Source organism: Euwallacea similis, chromosome 8, assembly GCF_039881205.1.
Source record: "Euwallacea similis isolate ESF13 chromosome 8, ESF131.1, whole genome shotgun sequence".
Taxonomy (NCBI): Eukaryota; Metazoa; Arthropoda; class Insecta; order Coleoptera; family Curculionidae; genus Euwallacea; species Euwallacea similis.
The window spans coordinates 2697011-2714679 of record NC_089616.1 but is presented as its reverse complement, the minus strand read 5'-3'; the positions used below and the strand labels follow the sequence as shown (position 1 = coordinate 2714679).

General features: G+C 32.8%; 4 protein-coding genes across 7 annotated transcripts in view; 2 read left to right on the top strand and 2 right to left on the bottom strand.

Annotated features, from left to right (window-relative positions):
* Nucleotides 1-17669, bottom strand: part of LOC136410586 (uncharacterized) — a 102071-nt gene that overhangs the window by 47384 nt on the left and 37018 nt on the right. The gene's annotated exons all lie outside the window — the stretch shown is intronic.
* Nucleotides 336-6281, top strand: LOC136410220 (FHIP family protein AGAP011705). Its single transcript, XM_066392272.1, has 9 exons — nt 336-697; nt 1903-2090; nt 2155-2406; nt 2537-2748; nt 2799-3247; nt 3657-3951; nt 4006-4370; nt 4461-4585; nt 4901-6281. The coding sequence occupies exons 1-9, from the start codon at nt 557-559 to the stop codon at nt 5217-5219; spliced, it is 2346 nt and encodes a 781-aa protein (XP_066248369.1). The 5' UTR covers nt 336-556; the 3' UTR covers nt 5220-6281.
* Nucleotides 6700-12808, bottom strand: SWIP (strumpellin and WASH-interacting protein). Of its 2 annotated transcripts, XM_066392814.1 has the most exons (15): nt 12620-12808; nt 12442-12569; nt 12225-12384; nt 10596-10768; nt 10317-10538; nt 10025-10261; nt 9786-9962; nt 9400-9732; nt 9008-9092; nt 8667-8899; nt 8282-8613; nt 7729-8219; nt 7191-7589; nt 6945-7138; nt 6700-6892 (listed from the first exon to the last, which is right to left on the bottom strand). In XM_066392814.1, exons 1-15 carry the CDS (start codon nt 12669-12671, stop codon nt 6836-6838), a joined length of 3273 nt encoding a protein of 1090 aa, XP_066248911.1. In that variant the 5' UTR covers nt 12672-12808; the 3' UTR covers nt 6700-6835. The 2 variants fall into 2 exon arrangements, with proteins under 2 accessions (XP_066248911.1, XP_066248912.1); XM_066392815.1 differs by lacking the exons at nt 12225-12384; nt 12442-12569; nt 12620-12808 and having other exon boundaries at nt 10317-10516; nt 10596-10709.
* Nucleotides 13043-16979, top strand: LOC136410596 (GTP-binding protein 2). Of its 3 annotated transcripts, none has more exons than XM_066392818.1 (7): nt 13043-13278; nt 13351-13459; nt 13553-13745; nt 13814-14081; nt 14137-14456; nt 14512-14859; nt 14926-16979. In XM_066392818.1, exons 3-7 carry the CDS (start codon nt 13566-13568, stop codon nt 15493-15495), a joined length of 1686 nt encoding a protein of 561 aa, XP_066248915.1. In that variant the 5' UTR covers nt 13043-13278; nt 13351-13459; nt 13553-13565; the 3' UTR covers nt 15496-16979. The 3 variants fall into 3 exon arrangements, with proteins under 3 accessions (XP_066248915.1, XP_066248913.1, XP_066248914.1); XM_066392817.1 differs by lacking the exon at nt 13351-13459 and having other exon boundaries at nt 13101-13119; nt 13180-13278; XM_066392816.1 differs by lacking the exon at nt 13351-13459 and having other exon boundaries at nt 13044-13278.

Genomic DNA, 17669 nt, shown 5'->3' with positions numbered 1-17669 from the left:
ACAAAAATGTAGAATGTGATTTCTCGAAAGAGGTTCTAGAACCGTTCTAAAGTAGTTTCCTGGTCAGTGAACAAAACCTTAAATCAAACATAACTAAAACGTCGAATGATATTGTGACAATTGAATTGAAAGGAACGTCATCAAATGAATACTTAGTACCCATCAGTGTTTTTAATTTGAAGCATTTAGTATTCCAAAAGTGGTACATTTATCAGGAGAACCATTTTGGGCCTAATAAACGGCGAAGTTAATTGCAGAAATGGTGCACATAAAAGATTTTGTCAGCCACTTGGTGTTATGCGATCTCTACACCAAGTGTAATATACTCTACCCTTATCCAAAGTAGCGAATTGTCACTATTGCTAGTGGCGACAGGTGTCATCAGTGACACTTTTCCTATTGTTTTAATTAATTTTTATCAACGAAAGTGGGTTATGATTAAAAGTTAATTAATACCAAGGAAAATGAAATTGCATTTGCGTTGTTTGATAAGAGATATTTAACGACGAAATAACACGGTTCCCTAAAATGGCTTAAATGTAAAGTGTTGAATATTATGGAATGGATAAGAAACAATACATTTTTCCAGCGAAGCAATAGAAGTATTTTAAACAGTGAAGAATGTGATCCACAGGCTTGTTATGATAGTTTTAAAGGGCACTGGTACCAAGCCCTTAAAGTCTTACAAAGAGTGCAGGTAAATGCTTAACATCTTTATAAGTTACTTCTTTCAAAGCTCCTTTGATCAAATTAGGCAATGTAAGATAAAGTTAAGGCAATATAACAGAAGTTGCATGCTGTGCAACTTTTTTTGGGACCATTCACTTATTTTTGTAAAGGTATAAATTGCTCAGTATGTTTGAACCAGGTTTAACTTTTTTACATTATGAAAACACTACATTATATAAATTTATAAACTTGGCCAATATCTATCAACTCTAAGCTTTTTGCTTCCTCCAATATGTGCAGCTGAGTACCCTGATGTTATTAACAATTTACTTGAGTAAGTAGACTGAGTCCCTTTCCAAGAAAGCCTTTTGCAATTGTTACCAAAGTCATTCCTAATTGGTTTTGGTTCATCCCTTTTAACATTTGTTCTGACATTTGTTAATTGAATTTGTCAATTATACCTTAATAACTCAGAATCTGAGTAAAATTTGCATTATCTGTCAGTATGTAGAGGTTCTCTTTCTATATTTCAGAAACATTACAAAAGAAAAAATGTATCTTATTTAGCTTTATTTGCCGGTAGAAGGAAATCCTCAACTTCAAAATCAGTTATATTGATGACTGAATGGTTTTTAAATTATTGTTGCAACAAGCAGAGACAAATGTATCTTATCAGTGACTTTTTCAATATGATAGCAATATCAATGCTCGATGATAGCAATTCAAATGCTAACATTGTTAAAATTTTCATGTTTTTTATTACAGTCGTGTGAGTGGTTAAAATGATAAACAATTCACTTTCATGATAGCCAAACAATTTTGAGTGTCATGTAAATTCCTAAATTGGATTTAAATCCACCTGGTAGATTTTTCAGTGTATTTTGTATTGGTAAACACTTTTTTTTGATAAAATTTTTTAATTTATCCTTGTGTTGTACAATAAATTATTCAAAATTGTCTCTATTATTTGATCATATTGCTTAAATGAGTTTACCAAGCTCTGTCTTTTTTGAAGATGATAAAAATGTAATAAATTAATTAAATTAATTAGTCTTTCTCAATTAGATTTATATGTGTATTGCGATATTATGATATATGATATATTCTGTTGAAAAGATTTAACAAATGATTATAAGGCAAACCTAAAGGCCTAAAGGAACAACAAATCTGACCTAGCAAGAAATAGTATTCAAGATTACCTAGATTTTTCCAAACAATTATCATTGATTTAAGCAATTACCATCACATGATGATGTATTGGGAGTTGTCAATCACTTGGAACAAATGGTTACATTACTTCTCTACGACCTGAAAAAAAATGACCGACATTGTATGACAGTCAATTCATCAAAGTGTCTAGAATACCTCTTACATGAAAATGTTCTTGATAGACTGTTTGAATGGAGCATAAGATCAGGCAGGTATGATTTTACATCACATAGGTATCTTAAATCCAACAACTGGTCACATATGCCAATGTTTCAGATATACCAATGCTGTAAGATCTGAGCAAATTAAGTTTTATGACACCCTCATAAGACATACCAGACATTTGTTACTGGAGCACAATTCTTTTTTAAAGCCTTTGTTGAAATTGCTAAACTCTTGCCATCAAGAAATATTTTGGGAAGAAGTCAATAAATTACTTGTTGATCTTCTTAACCAATTGAGCACGCTCTTGGTACAACATCCTGAGTATGTTAAATTATTTTTTGTAAATGAGAAAAAAGGCAATAGGTAAGTAAATTTTAAATATAAGTGTTACAAGGTTACATATAATTAATGTGGGTCAAGTACAAAGACGTTTATTTACAATCAGTCCTTAATTTGCATTGGTTTATTTACCAATTCAAATTTCTTTTTTAAGGTTTACAATATTTTCCTTACTTATTCCCTTTGTACATAAAGAAGATGCTATTGGAATGAGAGCAAGAGATGCGTTGTTGCTATGTATGTCTCTATCAAAGAAAAATAAAGACGTTGCTTTGTACATATCAGAAATATCAAATTTCGCTGTTTTATTGGCATCTGGCCTCAGTGGATTATATTCAGTTTTACCAAATACAATAGATGATATAGGTATATTTGTTCTACCAGAGGTAAAGTGATGAACAGCTAGAAAATTTTAGGTGTACCTGATTGGCATCGTTTTACCCCAGACGATGTGAACGAAATCAATGGACTTTTATATTTTGTAACTTCATTAGAATTTAGTAACGCAATAGCTCAAGTCGCCCATCCGTCGATAAGAAAACAGTTACAGGAATTTTTATATAGAGGCTTTTTAATACCCGTTCTGGGAGAAGCCCTTTTGCAAAACAACATTCAAGAGCAGGTTGCTGCTACTGCATACCTTGAATTGATTATTCGTACAGTGGCAGAACCTGGATTATTGCATGCCGTCCTACAATTTTTAATTAAAGTAGAGTATGACGGACAAAGACTTTTAAACATTTTAATACAACGTATACAATCAAATGATATGCAGCTGTGTTTGGTATCACTAGCACTTTTTGAAAGTATGATCGATTTGAATTGTGAGGATCTGCTTTTAGAATTGGTTTTTAAATATTTGCAGGTAAGGTCATTTTCTTTATTATAATAAGCGTTGTGTTTCTATTTTTCGGACATACTCATGGACAGGCTTATTCAGTGGAGCCTGAATACCTCTCTTTATTTACTCTAGAAAATGACTAAAACATCACTACCATCAACTTGTAGTAACGCTCTTTCTGGCATAAAATGAATACCTAAACATTAATCCTTATTATAAAATACAAAATACATTATTATTATTGTAATTTATTATCTTATTAAAATTTATGAGGCACCATAAATTTTATTTTAGTTACTGATAATTAATTTCTCTAATTATCAGATAAATATCTGAGTAAAAAATACTACTAGGAAAATTACTCACGTCTGAAAAATACAATTTTCTACCAATTATTAAATTTCACTTCAAAAATCTAGTTATGTAATTTTAGCCTTGTTTTCATCTCATTATGTCTCAAAGAAAAATGCTGCTGCCTATAGATCCTTTGTGTCCAAGTTTCGAGAAACTTCTATCACTCGCTCCAAACTGTTCTCAGTTACTGGAAACGGATCTCGATTTTGATAGCAGCTCCGGTCAGTGGAGCCATTTAAAACACAAGCAAAGCCTTTATGGGAAATATTACGCATATCTTTGCGATGCCAGGAATAAAATCGGACATTGTCAGAAAGCTTGCTTAAATTGGAGCAACGGCTACAATGGCGATGACGATATTCTACTGAATAACGGTAAATAACGAAACTCGTTTCTGTTAATAGCTTTATTGACTTCAGGTTGTTTAGAAGAAAAATCCGACAGTCTTATATCGCTGGAAAGAAGTAGTGGCTATGAAAGTTTTAGTATGATAAATTCTGATGATATCAAAGAAGATCATGAGTTTTGGCAAATTTCATCAAATAAGCCCAGACGAGTGAATATTAATCATAGTTTTGAAGAAACTCCTGGTTTAGATGAAGCCCCCAGTGCTGGCCCATTTCTTACAATATTATTAGACAAATTACGAGTTTTTATGTCGAATTCGATATATGTTAATTTACACTTGACAGGATTGATCTCTAGATTGGCTGTGTATCCTCAGACATTACTGAGAGCTTATCTTTTGGACCATAATCTAGTTCTGCAACCGAATATACCGTCTATATTTGAAGTAAGTGGCATTTTGAACCAATAAAGAATTTTCCTTTCGCTTGACAATTATGAAAAGGTATTTAAAATCCAATTTTGTTTGATTCCCCAGATAATTGGTGTGATAAAGCGACAAATTGATGATTATATGAGCCGACAAAGTGATAGAGTAGGTCTTATAAAGTACGCACAAGAGGTCTTGGTAAATAGGGAAATCATGTTGGTAAATATTAGAAGGTAAGTTATTTGAGGTTTATGGGCTTATATACCTACTGTACTCATATAATTCATGAGCTCAGAACCCTTAAAACTATGTTAAAGCAAAATTCCCAACATTTTAATAAAATTTAAAGTATTTGCGCCTTTTTTACATTTATTGCTTCATAATGGCAATTTTTTAAAGAATTGTATCTATGTTTTTTTTTTAATTTTTTGGCTAAATCGGTTTTCAAACATATCTGCGTAAGTTATTTAAACCAATAGGTAAAGGTAATTTATTTCTTCTTGGAAACTCACAGTAAATTACATTCTCATAAGCATAGTCCTTCTTAGGTACCATATGGAGAAAACTTCGCTTCCAAGGCCTCAGCCACAGGAATCCAACGAATCGTTCCAACGAAATGGCCCCAAACGGAAGAGTTTAACCATACCTTCTATAACCAATATATTTGGAAGACGGCCTAGCCAACTAGAAACCTGTTTACCCATGATAAATTCAGCAGAAGAAGTTCAGATTAATTCAGTTTATCCTAAGTTTAACGAAGCGCAACATGTGGCGTTATGCGCAGTTTTACTAGACGAATGGGTCAAAGAATTAGCAGCATTGGCACAAGAACATACCATTGCTCAACTGGCCTCTCTTATGAATTAGTGGTATGGAAAAAATGAATTATTGGCCTTTAAAATACGGATTTAAAATCTACAAATTATTTGAAGTTTTATTATTGGAGTAAACTCTGCTAATAACATCTTACGTCTACAAAACCAAGTTAACGACAACTTTTGTGTGATTGTTAGCTTTCGTTGCATACAAATCGAGAACAACATGGCAAAAATCCTATGGCTCTAACTTTAAAAATAATTCAGACACCCCGTAAAATCATCGAATTTGAGACACTCTGAACGTATATACCCTGGTTTGCAATGTATGCATAATTTATTAGTGCCACTAAATATACTAAAACTTGCTTTAAAATTATTAGTGTGATTCTTACTATATTATTTATATTAGTTTGTTATGATTTTATTGTGTGCAATAACTTGATCTGTAGACAGCATCTAACGTGACTGGTGTTGAGCATAGTCCATGAAAATAGTTTGGAAAGTTTAAAAATGAAATTGTGAGATGTACTTTACACTGGTCTTCTTTGCTGAAACATAGGAGTGAATGACAAAGCAAGGTCACGAGAGATGCTTGAAGATCATAACTTAATTGCAATAATACGTTTGTGTATTATTTGTATGGTCTTCAAGTGAAAAAATTGTTTAAAAGTTGACAACGACAAAGCTATAAAAGAAAATAAATACACACACACAAATATATAATATATATATATAAAAGTAACATATCAAAATTGCACATTTTGCTTTATATTTTTCAATTCCCCTTTTATATTTGTTTCGATGTTTTCCATTCCAGCCCATTTGCGTTAGTCACTTATTCTTTGGATTAATTTTCTAGTAAATTAAAACTTATTGTTTTTATTTTCTTTTTTCACTAAAAATCATTTAGGATTAAGAGAAAACTATGGTAAAGCGTAGAAGGATGAATTCTATCTAAATTTTTTATAAAATACACGTAAGTCAATAAATTGATGTTATTGGTAAGTACTGATTTCTGCTTGTGATCGCTGTATAGTATAAGTCCATCTGTATTAAAACGACTGTTGTGGATGTAAAGAGATGTATGTAATATATGCTGCATTTTAAATCATTGTTTCTTTTATTCAATAAAATTCATTTTCAAAAAACAAATGTCTTTTGAGTTGTGTATTTTTGTCAATATGTATTTGTTATTTGTGTACATTCATGTACTTAATTCTTTCTTGTGTCAAGATATTTAAATTTGCAGATTTTTACGGAAAACTGATAAACTTGAAAGTTGAACAAAAGGAAACAAAGCCATTTTGAAGTTGCTTGGATTCAAAATCACATTTTAATGAATTTAGATTGATGATGGATCTAGACCAGGATTATGATGAATGCAAATGATGCATGGTTTCTAGGTTGAAGTATGAAGTAACTAACTTTAAGTAAAAATAATTTAATTAAACCTGTAGATAGAGCTATACGATTCAATAACAAAACATTGCGTTGTATACAATATAGAGTGAAGTTTATTATCCATTGCAATTGAATGCAAATTCATACTTTTATTTTAACAAAACATTAGTTATACTACATAACGCAGATTAAAAGACATTTAATAGAAATTAGGTATTTTGTAATATATAAAAATAGAGTTATTCCGAGTAGATAAATTCGTTCTTAAGACTGAAAAAACAGTCTTGCACTGCTATAGCTGTATTCCAAGAGCTTGAATTCCTGCAAGCAAACTGTCATTTCAACGATTTCAAAATTGAAAATAAATCCTTACTCGTTGGAAAGTGTAGATTCTTCTTTCCGTCAATGTTAATGTCTGTTTCAGCTTTGTGTCTTCGGAATTTGACACCAGTGTCTGTTCCCGAAGCTTTTGCTTATCCAGATTAAACTTGCGTTGAACGGAGTCGAACCAATGTAAAGAGTTTAATTGACTTTCTTGATCTAATAGTTGGATTATGTATGCCAAACCTTAGAATACAACAATGTTAAGAATTTTGTTAGTTTTTCCAGCAAAACTCACCAAGTGCAAATCCATCATCGGTGAAAGCACTGTCGGCTTTGTCTTTCTTAAAAAGTCTTTCTTTGCATGTCAAGGAATGTTCAATGAAATTTACTGTTAATGGAGGCACAATTATAAAGAAATTTCTTAAATGCATATTATTTGGATTTCTGAAGTGAGGTATAAATGCCTGCACCAACAGCTTAAAATACTCCGTTGTATTTTCGAAATTTTCTGTAAAACTTTTCAAGTCTTTTAAGAGGAGTTGGGCTGAATTGTTCGTCACTTCTGACATAGATTCACTGTCACTATCACTTAGTAGAAACTCAGTCTTGGTTAAGTCAGGTATAAAGCAAGTTCCTTGTGCCAAGCATCGGTTTCCTCCCGATTTGATCAGTCTTACGTAACCCATTGCGTTTCCTATGATAAAGATGCGTGAAAAAAATTTGAGCATCACACTTTTTTTAAAGATATTAATTAAAACGTTTTCAGGCCAGATTTTTCCAAGTCTTTAATCCGCATTGGCTCAAGAGATTATTAAGATCAAGGTGTATCTTACCTATTTGCGTGATAACTTTTCTGAATAGATCCAAATAACTGTCGCCTCCATTTGGAAGCCCCAACTTGCGAATTCCTTTGTTAAACTTGTCAGCTCTTTCATAAGGATACATTTGATGACACTCATTCTTATGATCAATAAAATGCCGTAAATCTTTTAGCAGACGAGATTTTATTTGTTCATCAAAGAGAAATTGGGAAAATATCCGGAATTTTATTTTAAGAAATTGATATGTATAGTTAACTGTGGTATTCATAATCCCAATTCCGTGTGATCTTATAGAATTTGCAACATGGGATATGTTAATTGAATTTAAATGTTTATTATTGCTGGTTTCTTCGATGAAAATTTGGGTGTTTAAATTATACAGATATTTTTGCACAAAAACGTTTATGTTCCTCATAATTTCAAGGACATCTAACCCCTGGTCTAAAGTTTGCATTGGCAAATCATCGTCTACAGTTTCAAGATTGTATTGCAAAAGCGCTAACCTGAAACAACAAATTACTGACTCAGTTCTGAAAACAGCAATATTTTTTTAAAGGAAAATTACCGTCGCATTTCTCCATAGGTTTTCCAGTCATGCAGCACTACCGTCGTGAGATTATAAAACGTTGTGCTCATGTAATGTTCCGTATCGTTTTTAATACTCTTATAAACGTTGTCCAGTGGAATTGGCAACAGCTTGTTAAAATTCACAGGAAAATAATTTTGGAACGGTTCAGAAGGAGGCAAGTCTAAGTGTAAATGAGTTTGCAGTCTCAAATTTGTTTCTATAATTTGATTTAACGGCCCACATAATTTCTCCCGAAGAATCGCGCTTGCTTCTCCTAAAATGTCTTTTCCACTCATTCTCGCACAGTCCGTTACAGTGCTTAACAGGGGCTAAAACATTATTTCCAATGTGTGTTTCAGAGAACTATCAATGTTGAACTTACATAACATTTAGATAAGTTTGATTTAGACGCAATAAGTTTGCTAAAATATACCGGCATTACATAACTAAAATGCCAATAAAGCACTGAGCAATCACAGAAGGTGTTCACAAAGTGTGTGAATTTCGAAAATATTTCTAATTGTTGTAAAACGGATCTAATTTCAGACACTGCACTCAAACCACTTGCTGAAATCGTTAAGTTGGCTACTACGAGACGCCATTTAGTATTTGGACCTAAAATAAATCATATTGTTAAGATAGTTATTTGATTCGATAAAGTAAAAACGACTACGAGATCCACGCAAATGACAGCTAATCGTGTAGTATTTTTTTATTTCTTACCTTTTAAAACTTGTTCACAGACTTTCAGGGAAGATAAAATATCAAGTTGTAGATCTTTGTATGACTTGGACTGCGTTTGGTTTTTCTGAAACACGTATCTGAATAGATAGAAGCATGTAATTTAACAGAATTGAAACTATTTAAATAAAATGTAAAAATTAATTAATAGAAATGAACTTTTGAAGACAATATTAAATGAAATAATACGATTTTAAATTAGATATGATCTTGGTCCACCATAACGTCAGGGTAGAATGAGTCAATAGTCTGGTACTGAATAAACATAAACTTTTTCCAGCATGTTTAAAGAAAAAACTACTCTAAGAAATACATAATTCAACTAAAAAAAATAAAGAAATGAAAAGTTTCGGTTTCATGAAAAGGCAACTTACCTTCAAAACATCTAGAAGGGATAAAGCTATGTGCTGAAGATGCTGTGACACGAGGAGAAACACATACTTCAAAAAAAGCATATGCCTTTGAAAAGACATATGGACACATTTTAAAACTTCTATCAACCGGGATATACAATTCAGGACCGTTTTAGTGATAGGTAAATTTTTGTCTAAATGTACTCCCATGATGAAATTTACCATCCAATTTATTCTGGCTAAGAGCTTCAAACCGTCAATTAATAAGACACTAATATCTTTGAGCTGCCTGACTTTCAAAGCTTTTACATTTATCCTGGTGATGTTTTCTAGGTCTACAAGAAAAAGGCACGCCTGAAAGTATTAATATTTTAAAAGGTTTTGACAAAGGTTCTATCAGAAATTACCTGAGCGCAAAGAAAGGTAGTATCTTTTGGTAAGTTTTGAACTCTGGTAGTAATATAACTAAGTCTATGATTCTCTGTATTTTTCTCATCTATACATTTAGAAAATGATTGTACATGTTTCAATAAAAATTGTTCGGGATACCATACAATTTTCCCGATCAGTATTTGAGCGGATATCTAGAAAGATACATATAACTCGTTACGCACATGACAATTTTATGAGACAATCTTCATTTTACCTTTTTATTTAAATCCAATAATCGATTGGTAAATTTCCTATCTGCATTTCCAAAAATATTCACGTAAAAGGCAACAAATACATTTAACTGTAATATCCCGTCTTTGTATAAAATCCTATGTTCATCTTTTTCTATACCACATAGTAAACTATTTAAAAATATGTAAACTTCAACATTTAAAGTACTTTTTTTAATATCAACGATTAACTTGCTTTCTAAGCAACAATCTATAGAGTCCTACAAAAACAATAATCTTTATTATCAGTTACAATCACACTTGAAGCCGTTAAACCTTTAAAACAGTCCCTGAAATTAGGGAGTTTTCCAAAACTATTAGAATGTTACTAAAAGACCTTAACTTGTTTGTGTCGAACTCCGACCCCGACTTTTTATGCAAAATATTTCTTACGGTCCTTCTGTATGACATCCAATGGCTCCTTAAAACTTGGTCTTCAAGTAAGGCATCAAATTTTAATAGGCAAATTAGCATATCTGCAAATAGGTATAAAATTTCCTAAAACAAAGTGTAAAGTAAAATATAAGGGACACAACAAAAAGAATTCATACATACAGGGAAACTAGAGGAACTGTTTGAAACATAGTATCCTTTTTGTAAAATTGCACTAAGTTGTTTCAATGTTAAGACTATTACATCTCTAATTCTTTTAACTAGAGTTAGTGTTCTTTGTAGTGGTTCAATGATTTTGCTTAATGACTCAAGAGAGTCTGTGACGCCTCCAATTTCTAAAAAAGTTGAAATATGTTAAAACTTCTGATTTCTAAATATTAAATACTTGAATAAGTTCTCGTTGTTTTTTCGTGAAAATGACTATTTTGGAACTTATCATTCAAAGTATTGTCCATCACGAGCCATCAATTTTTCCCATCTTTCTGATAGCATACTAATTCCACGTCGGAAAAACGAAACGTCTTTTGAAGCTACGTAAATATTAAACCATTTTTTGGTATCTTCATAAGAATCAAAGTCCTGTTCAGCTAGGTCATGAATCGGAATAAGTGGTGTACGGAGCAATATCTGGTGAACATAGCGGGTGGACTAGAATGTCTCATTTGAGCGTTTCTAAGTATATTTTGACAGATTTTGCAACATGTGGTCGAGTGTCATCATGCTGTAAAATCACCTTATCATGTCTCTCCTTATATTGTGGCCGTTTTTCCTTTAATGCTTGGCTTAACCGCATCATTTGTAACCTGTAATGATCTCCCATATTAGTCTCGTTGGGTTTGAGCAGCTCATAATACACCACGCCCAGCTGATTCTACTAAATACAGAGCAAAAGTTTGCAACTATGGATATTCAGTTTTGCTGTTGATGCCGAAGCATGGCTGGGCTTATCCCACGATTTTCTACATTTGGGATTATCGTAGTGTATCCACTTTTCATCGCCAGTCATGGCTACGATGTAAGAAGTCTTTTCTTTTCTATCTTTAGAGCAGATGTTCACATGCAACCAAACGCCCCTCGACGTCTCGCGACTTCAATTCGTACTGTACCCATTTTCCTTCTTTTTGGATAATTTCTAATGCTTTTAAATGTTTGGAAACTGTAGTGTGATTAACTCTAAATGATTCTGCAAGTACAGCTTGTGTTTGACATAGGTCTTCATAAAATAAGGCCCCCAATTCTCGATTTTCAAACCATTTCAATGCGCCAGAGCATGCTGTGTTTTCAATGTCAAAATCATTGTTTTTGAAGCATTTAAACCAATCTCTGCATGTTGTTTCCAACAAAATATGGTCGCTGTAAGTCTCCACAAGAATTCTATGAGTTTCAACAACAGATTTTTTTTGCAAAAAGGAATGCAATATAATATTCTGCAAATACACATTTGTTGGTACAAAACTCAACATTTTTAAAATTAAGAAAAAAAACGTTGTTTACACCATGGCGAACTAACAAACATTGAAGTTCAAGCGTACTGATAGTACTTCCTTGTAGATGCGTTATCATCTAAAATTAAAGACATCTAGTCTTGATAATGCCATCTGATACAAAACAGTGAGAACTTATTTAAGTACCTAATAGGTTGAAGTATAAAATCTAAAAAGGTCCCAACTCTATATCTAGTATCTATCTGTGAAGATTCTTCAAATTTTACTTATGCTATATTTTTAGTCATAATATTTGCTATTGTGTAAAGTGTGATATAACATACAACACCTTGAAATCTCTACACACCTTCTTCATAATACAACAAGGATGGGTACAATTCTTCAGCTTCTTGTTTTAGATACTCTATTTCTTGGCACATTCCACCTAAAGTGGATAAAATTCGAGACAGTGTACCATTGTCAGAATGAGTCAGGTGTAATATGGACACGCCTTCTGTAGCCTCCTCCTAACAAGATCTAAGTTTCTCAGAAAACCAATCTGCATCAATGGCACTTTAACTTACATCAGTGAATATAGGGTTGGAAACAAGATCATTACTAGCAATAGTTTGTTCTTGGTTAAGGCTAGTTGTTAAAGTATATTCCTCAATAAACTCCCCAAATTGGTGCAACTTTTCCTCACCAATGTATTCTGTATTTTAAGAAGTTAGTAAGTTTTTAAGTAATATAAATAAGACTTACTATGAGTTTCAGCATTCAACTTCTTCTCTGCTAAATTTGTTGCTTCCCACATTTTGACATTTTTATTTGCCACTGTTAGTTAATGTCCTGCTTATACTAAGCAACAATGATAACGTCAACTTTTGCCTACATTGTACATGCAAGATTTATGCACCGATAAATTAAATTATATATATATTAAATTAATGGTTTTCTTTAGTTGTATATTAATTTATTTATTTCCTTTCTTATTTGAAGTTTCCCAATGACAATTGCTGCCAAACAACGTCATCTGATTTTCCGAACTTTGCCACATACTCTAAAAGCACAATTTTCAATTTTTCTCCACTCCGATCTGTTTCGTTATCTTCTATCTCAGTTAACATTGCACAATTTTATCATACAATACAAAGATAGCAATACTTTTTGGGGTTAATACAACAAAATCTGATGAAAGCTGCGCAAGAGGCCAAGTTCCCTTGTCAATTGTTTTAAAAATTAAAGCTCCAACAAAACAAAAAGTAGGTGCGTAAAGGTAGCAAAATATTTATAGTTTATAAAGGAAACTCTGTTTATTTTAGTAAAATGTAGCGATGATTTGATCGTGTCAGTACTCATGAAGCAATGTCAAGGGTTTAGACTTATTTCCCCCCTTTTTTAAGTCAATTTTACTCAACCAGGTAAGCTCCTATTCGATTTGCCCTCTATACCTTAGTTCTTTAGTGACAAAATATTGCAGTCCAATATTACAGCCAATTATTCAAAAATAACCATTTATTCGTGCTTTTGGCTTTCTGCCAATAGATTTAAAAAAGTCAACTCAAAAAATAATCTTCAAAACAATATGTGATTGTAAACAAGGTAATTTACTTTCACTAAATTTCATAATACCAATTTAGAATTGCAATATATTCATGACATAATGATTGAGTATTCCCTTTAAACTGTTTTCAGACAAATTCACAATATGGATTCATTCTTCAGCCTGTTCGATCCCAGCAATGGGAATGATACTCATGTCAATGAAGACATTATTCTCGACAACAACCAAAATTCTTTGCCTCCAGAACCTCAACATGGCAATGTGGAGTATAAATTAAAAATTGTAAATCCAACAAAGCAGAGATTTGAACATCTAGTAACACAGGTAAAGTAAGCTTTACATTACATTTATAATTTTTTATTGCTTCATATTTATCCTCCTAAATTTTATAGTTGAAATGGCGACTTCGAGAAGGAAATGGTGAAGCCATTTATGAGATTGGAGTTGAGGACAGTGGTATTTTAACAGGACTTTCTAAAAGAGATATGGCTGCTAGCTTGCAAACTCTTAAGCAAATGGCTCTTAAATTAGGAGCAACTACAACACTTTTAAGAGAAAGGATACTAGATAATAAGAGAAGTGTTGCCGAAGTACTTGTTCGGAAAGTTCCCGACGATCAAAATTGCATTGAAATTCGTGTAGCTGTACTTGGCAATGCCGGTCAGTACTTAAAGTTGAATTTTTTTTAAATTTCACAATCCTTTATTTTTTTCAGATGCGGGGAAAAGTACTTTATTGGGAGTGCTTACCCAGGGTAACTTAGATAATGGTCGTGGACGTGCAAGGCTCAATATGTTCCGTCATTTGCACGAGATTCAGAGTGGTCGAACTTCGTCGATTTCCCACGAGATATTGGGGTTTGACTCTCAGGGTCAACCCATTAACTATAGTTCTAGTGAACTTATTACTGCTGAAGAAATTTGTGATAGTTCCACCAAACTCGTGACGTTTCTGGACTTGGCTGGGCATAAAAAATATCTTAGAACAACAATTCAGGGATTGTCTGGGTATTCTCCTCATCATGCAATGCTTGTTGTGAGTAAAGAAATCATTGTTGCAAATATCTAAATAGTTACATGATGTTTTAAAGATTTCTAGTGCATCTGGTGCAGTAGGAATGGCACATGAACACCTGTCAATAGCAGTGGCGCTGAATGTGCCATTTTTCATTGTTATTACAAAAATTGATCTAGTCGATCCAACGCACACATTGCAGAATTTGGAATCTTTTCTCAAACAAGTCGGGAGCAGGCGAGTGCCTTTAATTGTGAATACGATAGATGATGTTATTACTGCCGGTGCTAATCAGCTGAAGGAAAATGTGGTTCCCATCTTTTGCGTCTCAAGTGTGTCTGGTAGCGGGTTGGAGTTGCTTACCAAATTTCTATACGTTTTACCGCCGGGAAGCAGTTCTAAGGAAAAAGAAAGACTTGAGCAGGTAAAATTAGTATAAGACGGTGTTCGAAATTTTGTCGTCTTCATAATTGTTATTTCTGTTTTGTAGGAGACTCCAGAATTCCATATCGACGAGAATTTTCGAGCAGGTGAAGTAGGCCAGGTATTAGGCGGGCTATTAATCAGAGGAGTGGTCACCGAAGGAACTTTGATGCGCATAGGACCAGTGAAGGATGGTTCTTTCCAAGACGTTAGTGTGAAATCTATTCATAGAAATAGGGTTCCATGCAGGGTGGTTCGCGCGGGCCAAAGTGCAGCTATTTGCTTAAATACCTACATGCCTAATTTACGTAATGGGATGGTTCTAGTGGGAAGGGAGGAGAACCCCCGAGGCTGCATATTCTTTCAAGCCACTGTGTCTGTTTTGTACCATGCCACAGCAATATTCCCCGGGTATCAAATCACAATGCATATTGGGAATATCAGACAGACTGCGGTAGTTGTAGCTATTTTCATGTCTAAAAGCATTCAGACAAATGAACGCGATTCGGTTCTATTCCGCTTCAAAAGCCATCCGGAATATTTATCCGTTGGGCAGCGTATTTTTTTCCGTGATGGATCTGGCAGGGGCATTGGAGAAATAAGTCAGATTTTTCCTGTGGATGATGACCATGATTAAGATTTCGTTTATTTTAACAGAGTTTATTTTAGTTAGTTATGTTTTTACCGACCAGTGAAACTGGAAAAATATTTTCCAGGTTAGTACAAAAATTATCAAACGGATGGAGATATCGTAGGTTGACTTTATCAGCTTCATCAGCTCTCACAGACTGCACAGCTTTACCAGGAAGCTCAATTTATGTTTTTCTAAAGTTTAAATGTATTTTAAAAGTTTTGAGATATTTTATATTTTAACGAGCTTAATAGTGAGCAGCTTTAGTTTTCATATTTGGCTGAAACATCCATTAACAATTACCTTTCTACGACGGGTTTAAGATAATATATAAAGTCAAGTAAAAGACCTAATAAATTTTAATTATTCCTCTTCATTAATTTTAGCTTTCTCAATTTTTACGTCATTGAAACCAATAGCAAGTATGAAGATTTGTCAGTGAAGTAGAGTGTAACCTTGGTATATTTCTTCTTTTATTATCATTTTAACCATTGAGTAAAAGTTTTTTCTCTTGCTATTTGCTAGATATACCAAAGCCATATTATAAAATTCAATTGTCTTATCAGTAAAATTTCATATTTAGTGTTTTTGAAAAGTTTTCCTGGTTTTGCATTTTTTAGAACACTATGAAAGCTGAGAGTTTCTAGTCCCACACTATACTTAACACTAATAGTAGGTATTGAACAAGAAATACGAATATAAACAAGAAATTTGTGCATTACATAAAATCGTTAGTTAATAATTGATTTCCCAGTGTACCTACATTTCGAGTGATCTGAGTCTGTATATATTTAAAGTTTTGTCATGAATGTCATAAGAGCTTATATTAGTATTTATTTTTATTTAAGAGAATATGGTCTCAGTGCAATTGAGATAGTCGTATCGTTAATCGAAGAGTGAAAATCAAACCGGTGCTGTTTTACAGTATGTAAATATTTACCATTTGGGTTTAGCTTTGGAAATTATTCTATTGGAAGGGCTGAAATTTAAAGTTGTAACATTACCATTTATTCAAAATTTCCTTTTAACTCGGTTTTAACTTGAAGTTACTTTATACTAGTGTTGGTTTTCTCGATCCGTTGAGTTTTGAGTTTTTGCTTGCTTTTTTTGAATTTACTCCAAATTTTATGAACTGTGATTTGTAAATAATAATAGTTTTCCAGTATTAGCTTGTTTAGGTAAATACATGTTAGGCAAGATTTGATATATATGTTCGGTATCTGAAAGCTTCATTTGAAGACTTCTTTAAATTCTTTTATTATGTGACATAAATGTTGCTGTTTTCGAAGCAGATTCGAGAAGTAATGTCATAATGCAATATTTGGAAGTAAAACAAACCAAAGACGTCATATAATGAACACTTTTCCGTCATTGAAAGACTCATAAACTACTTATAAATTTAGATTAATATTTTGTGACATTTCAAGAACGATGTAATAATTTTTGTATAGATTAGATCTCTGAAAGCAATAAAATTGCTTTGAATACAATGTTTAGTTTGATTTAATCGATAACGGTATTATCGCATTTTGTATACTTACATATGGTCCATCAATTCTAGGGAGAAACGACTAAAGAGACACGAGTTTTTATTACAAAGGAAGGAATGATCGGGTAGATCATTTATTGAAATTGCGGTAGGAAACAGCTGAGTGGCGCAGTGGAAGCGTCATGGATCCCAGTTATACCTATGTATTTGTTCAATGCTCTTCATTTTAAAAATCAGTAATATGAGTATTGATATGGTACGTAATAATATAATATTACTTTACATCAGCTTTGCTATCACTGACCAACGATCAAATGCATGGCTATAGGCATATGATTGCCTGATGGACTTGGCTTTTGTCCACGAATTCAGAACCGTTCATCAGAAACACTGAAATATGTAAGTAGGTACATATTACGAGCTATGTATATAACCATTGAACAAGAAGCTAAATATATTATTCTGCACAGACATTTTCGTCAAAAATTACGTATCAAGTTCATCAAAAGGAAACAGGAAAATGTTGCGTTCATGTAATCAGCTTGTGGAAATGAGAAAAGTAAAATTTCCCTTTACGTTTGATAAAGCCATGTTTGTGAAATAAATCAACGAAGCGCAGGGAATATGTTTGTTATTATTTAAAAAAAAGTTTTAAAAGCATTTCAATGTACATATACATACAGCAATTCGG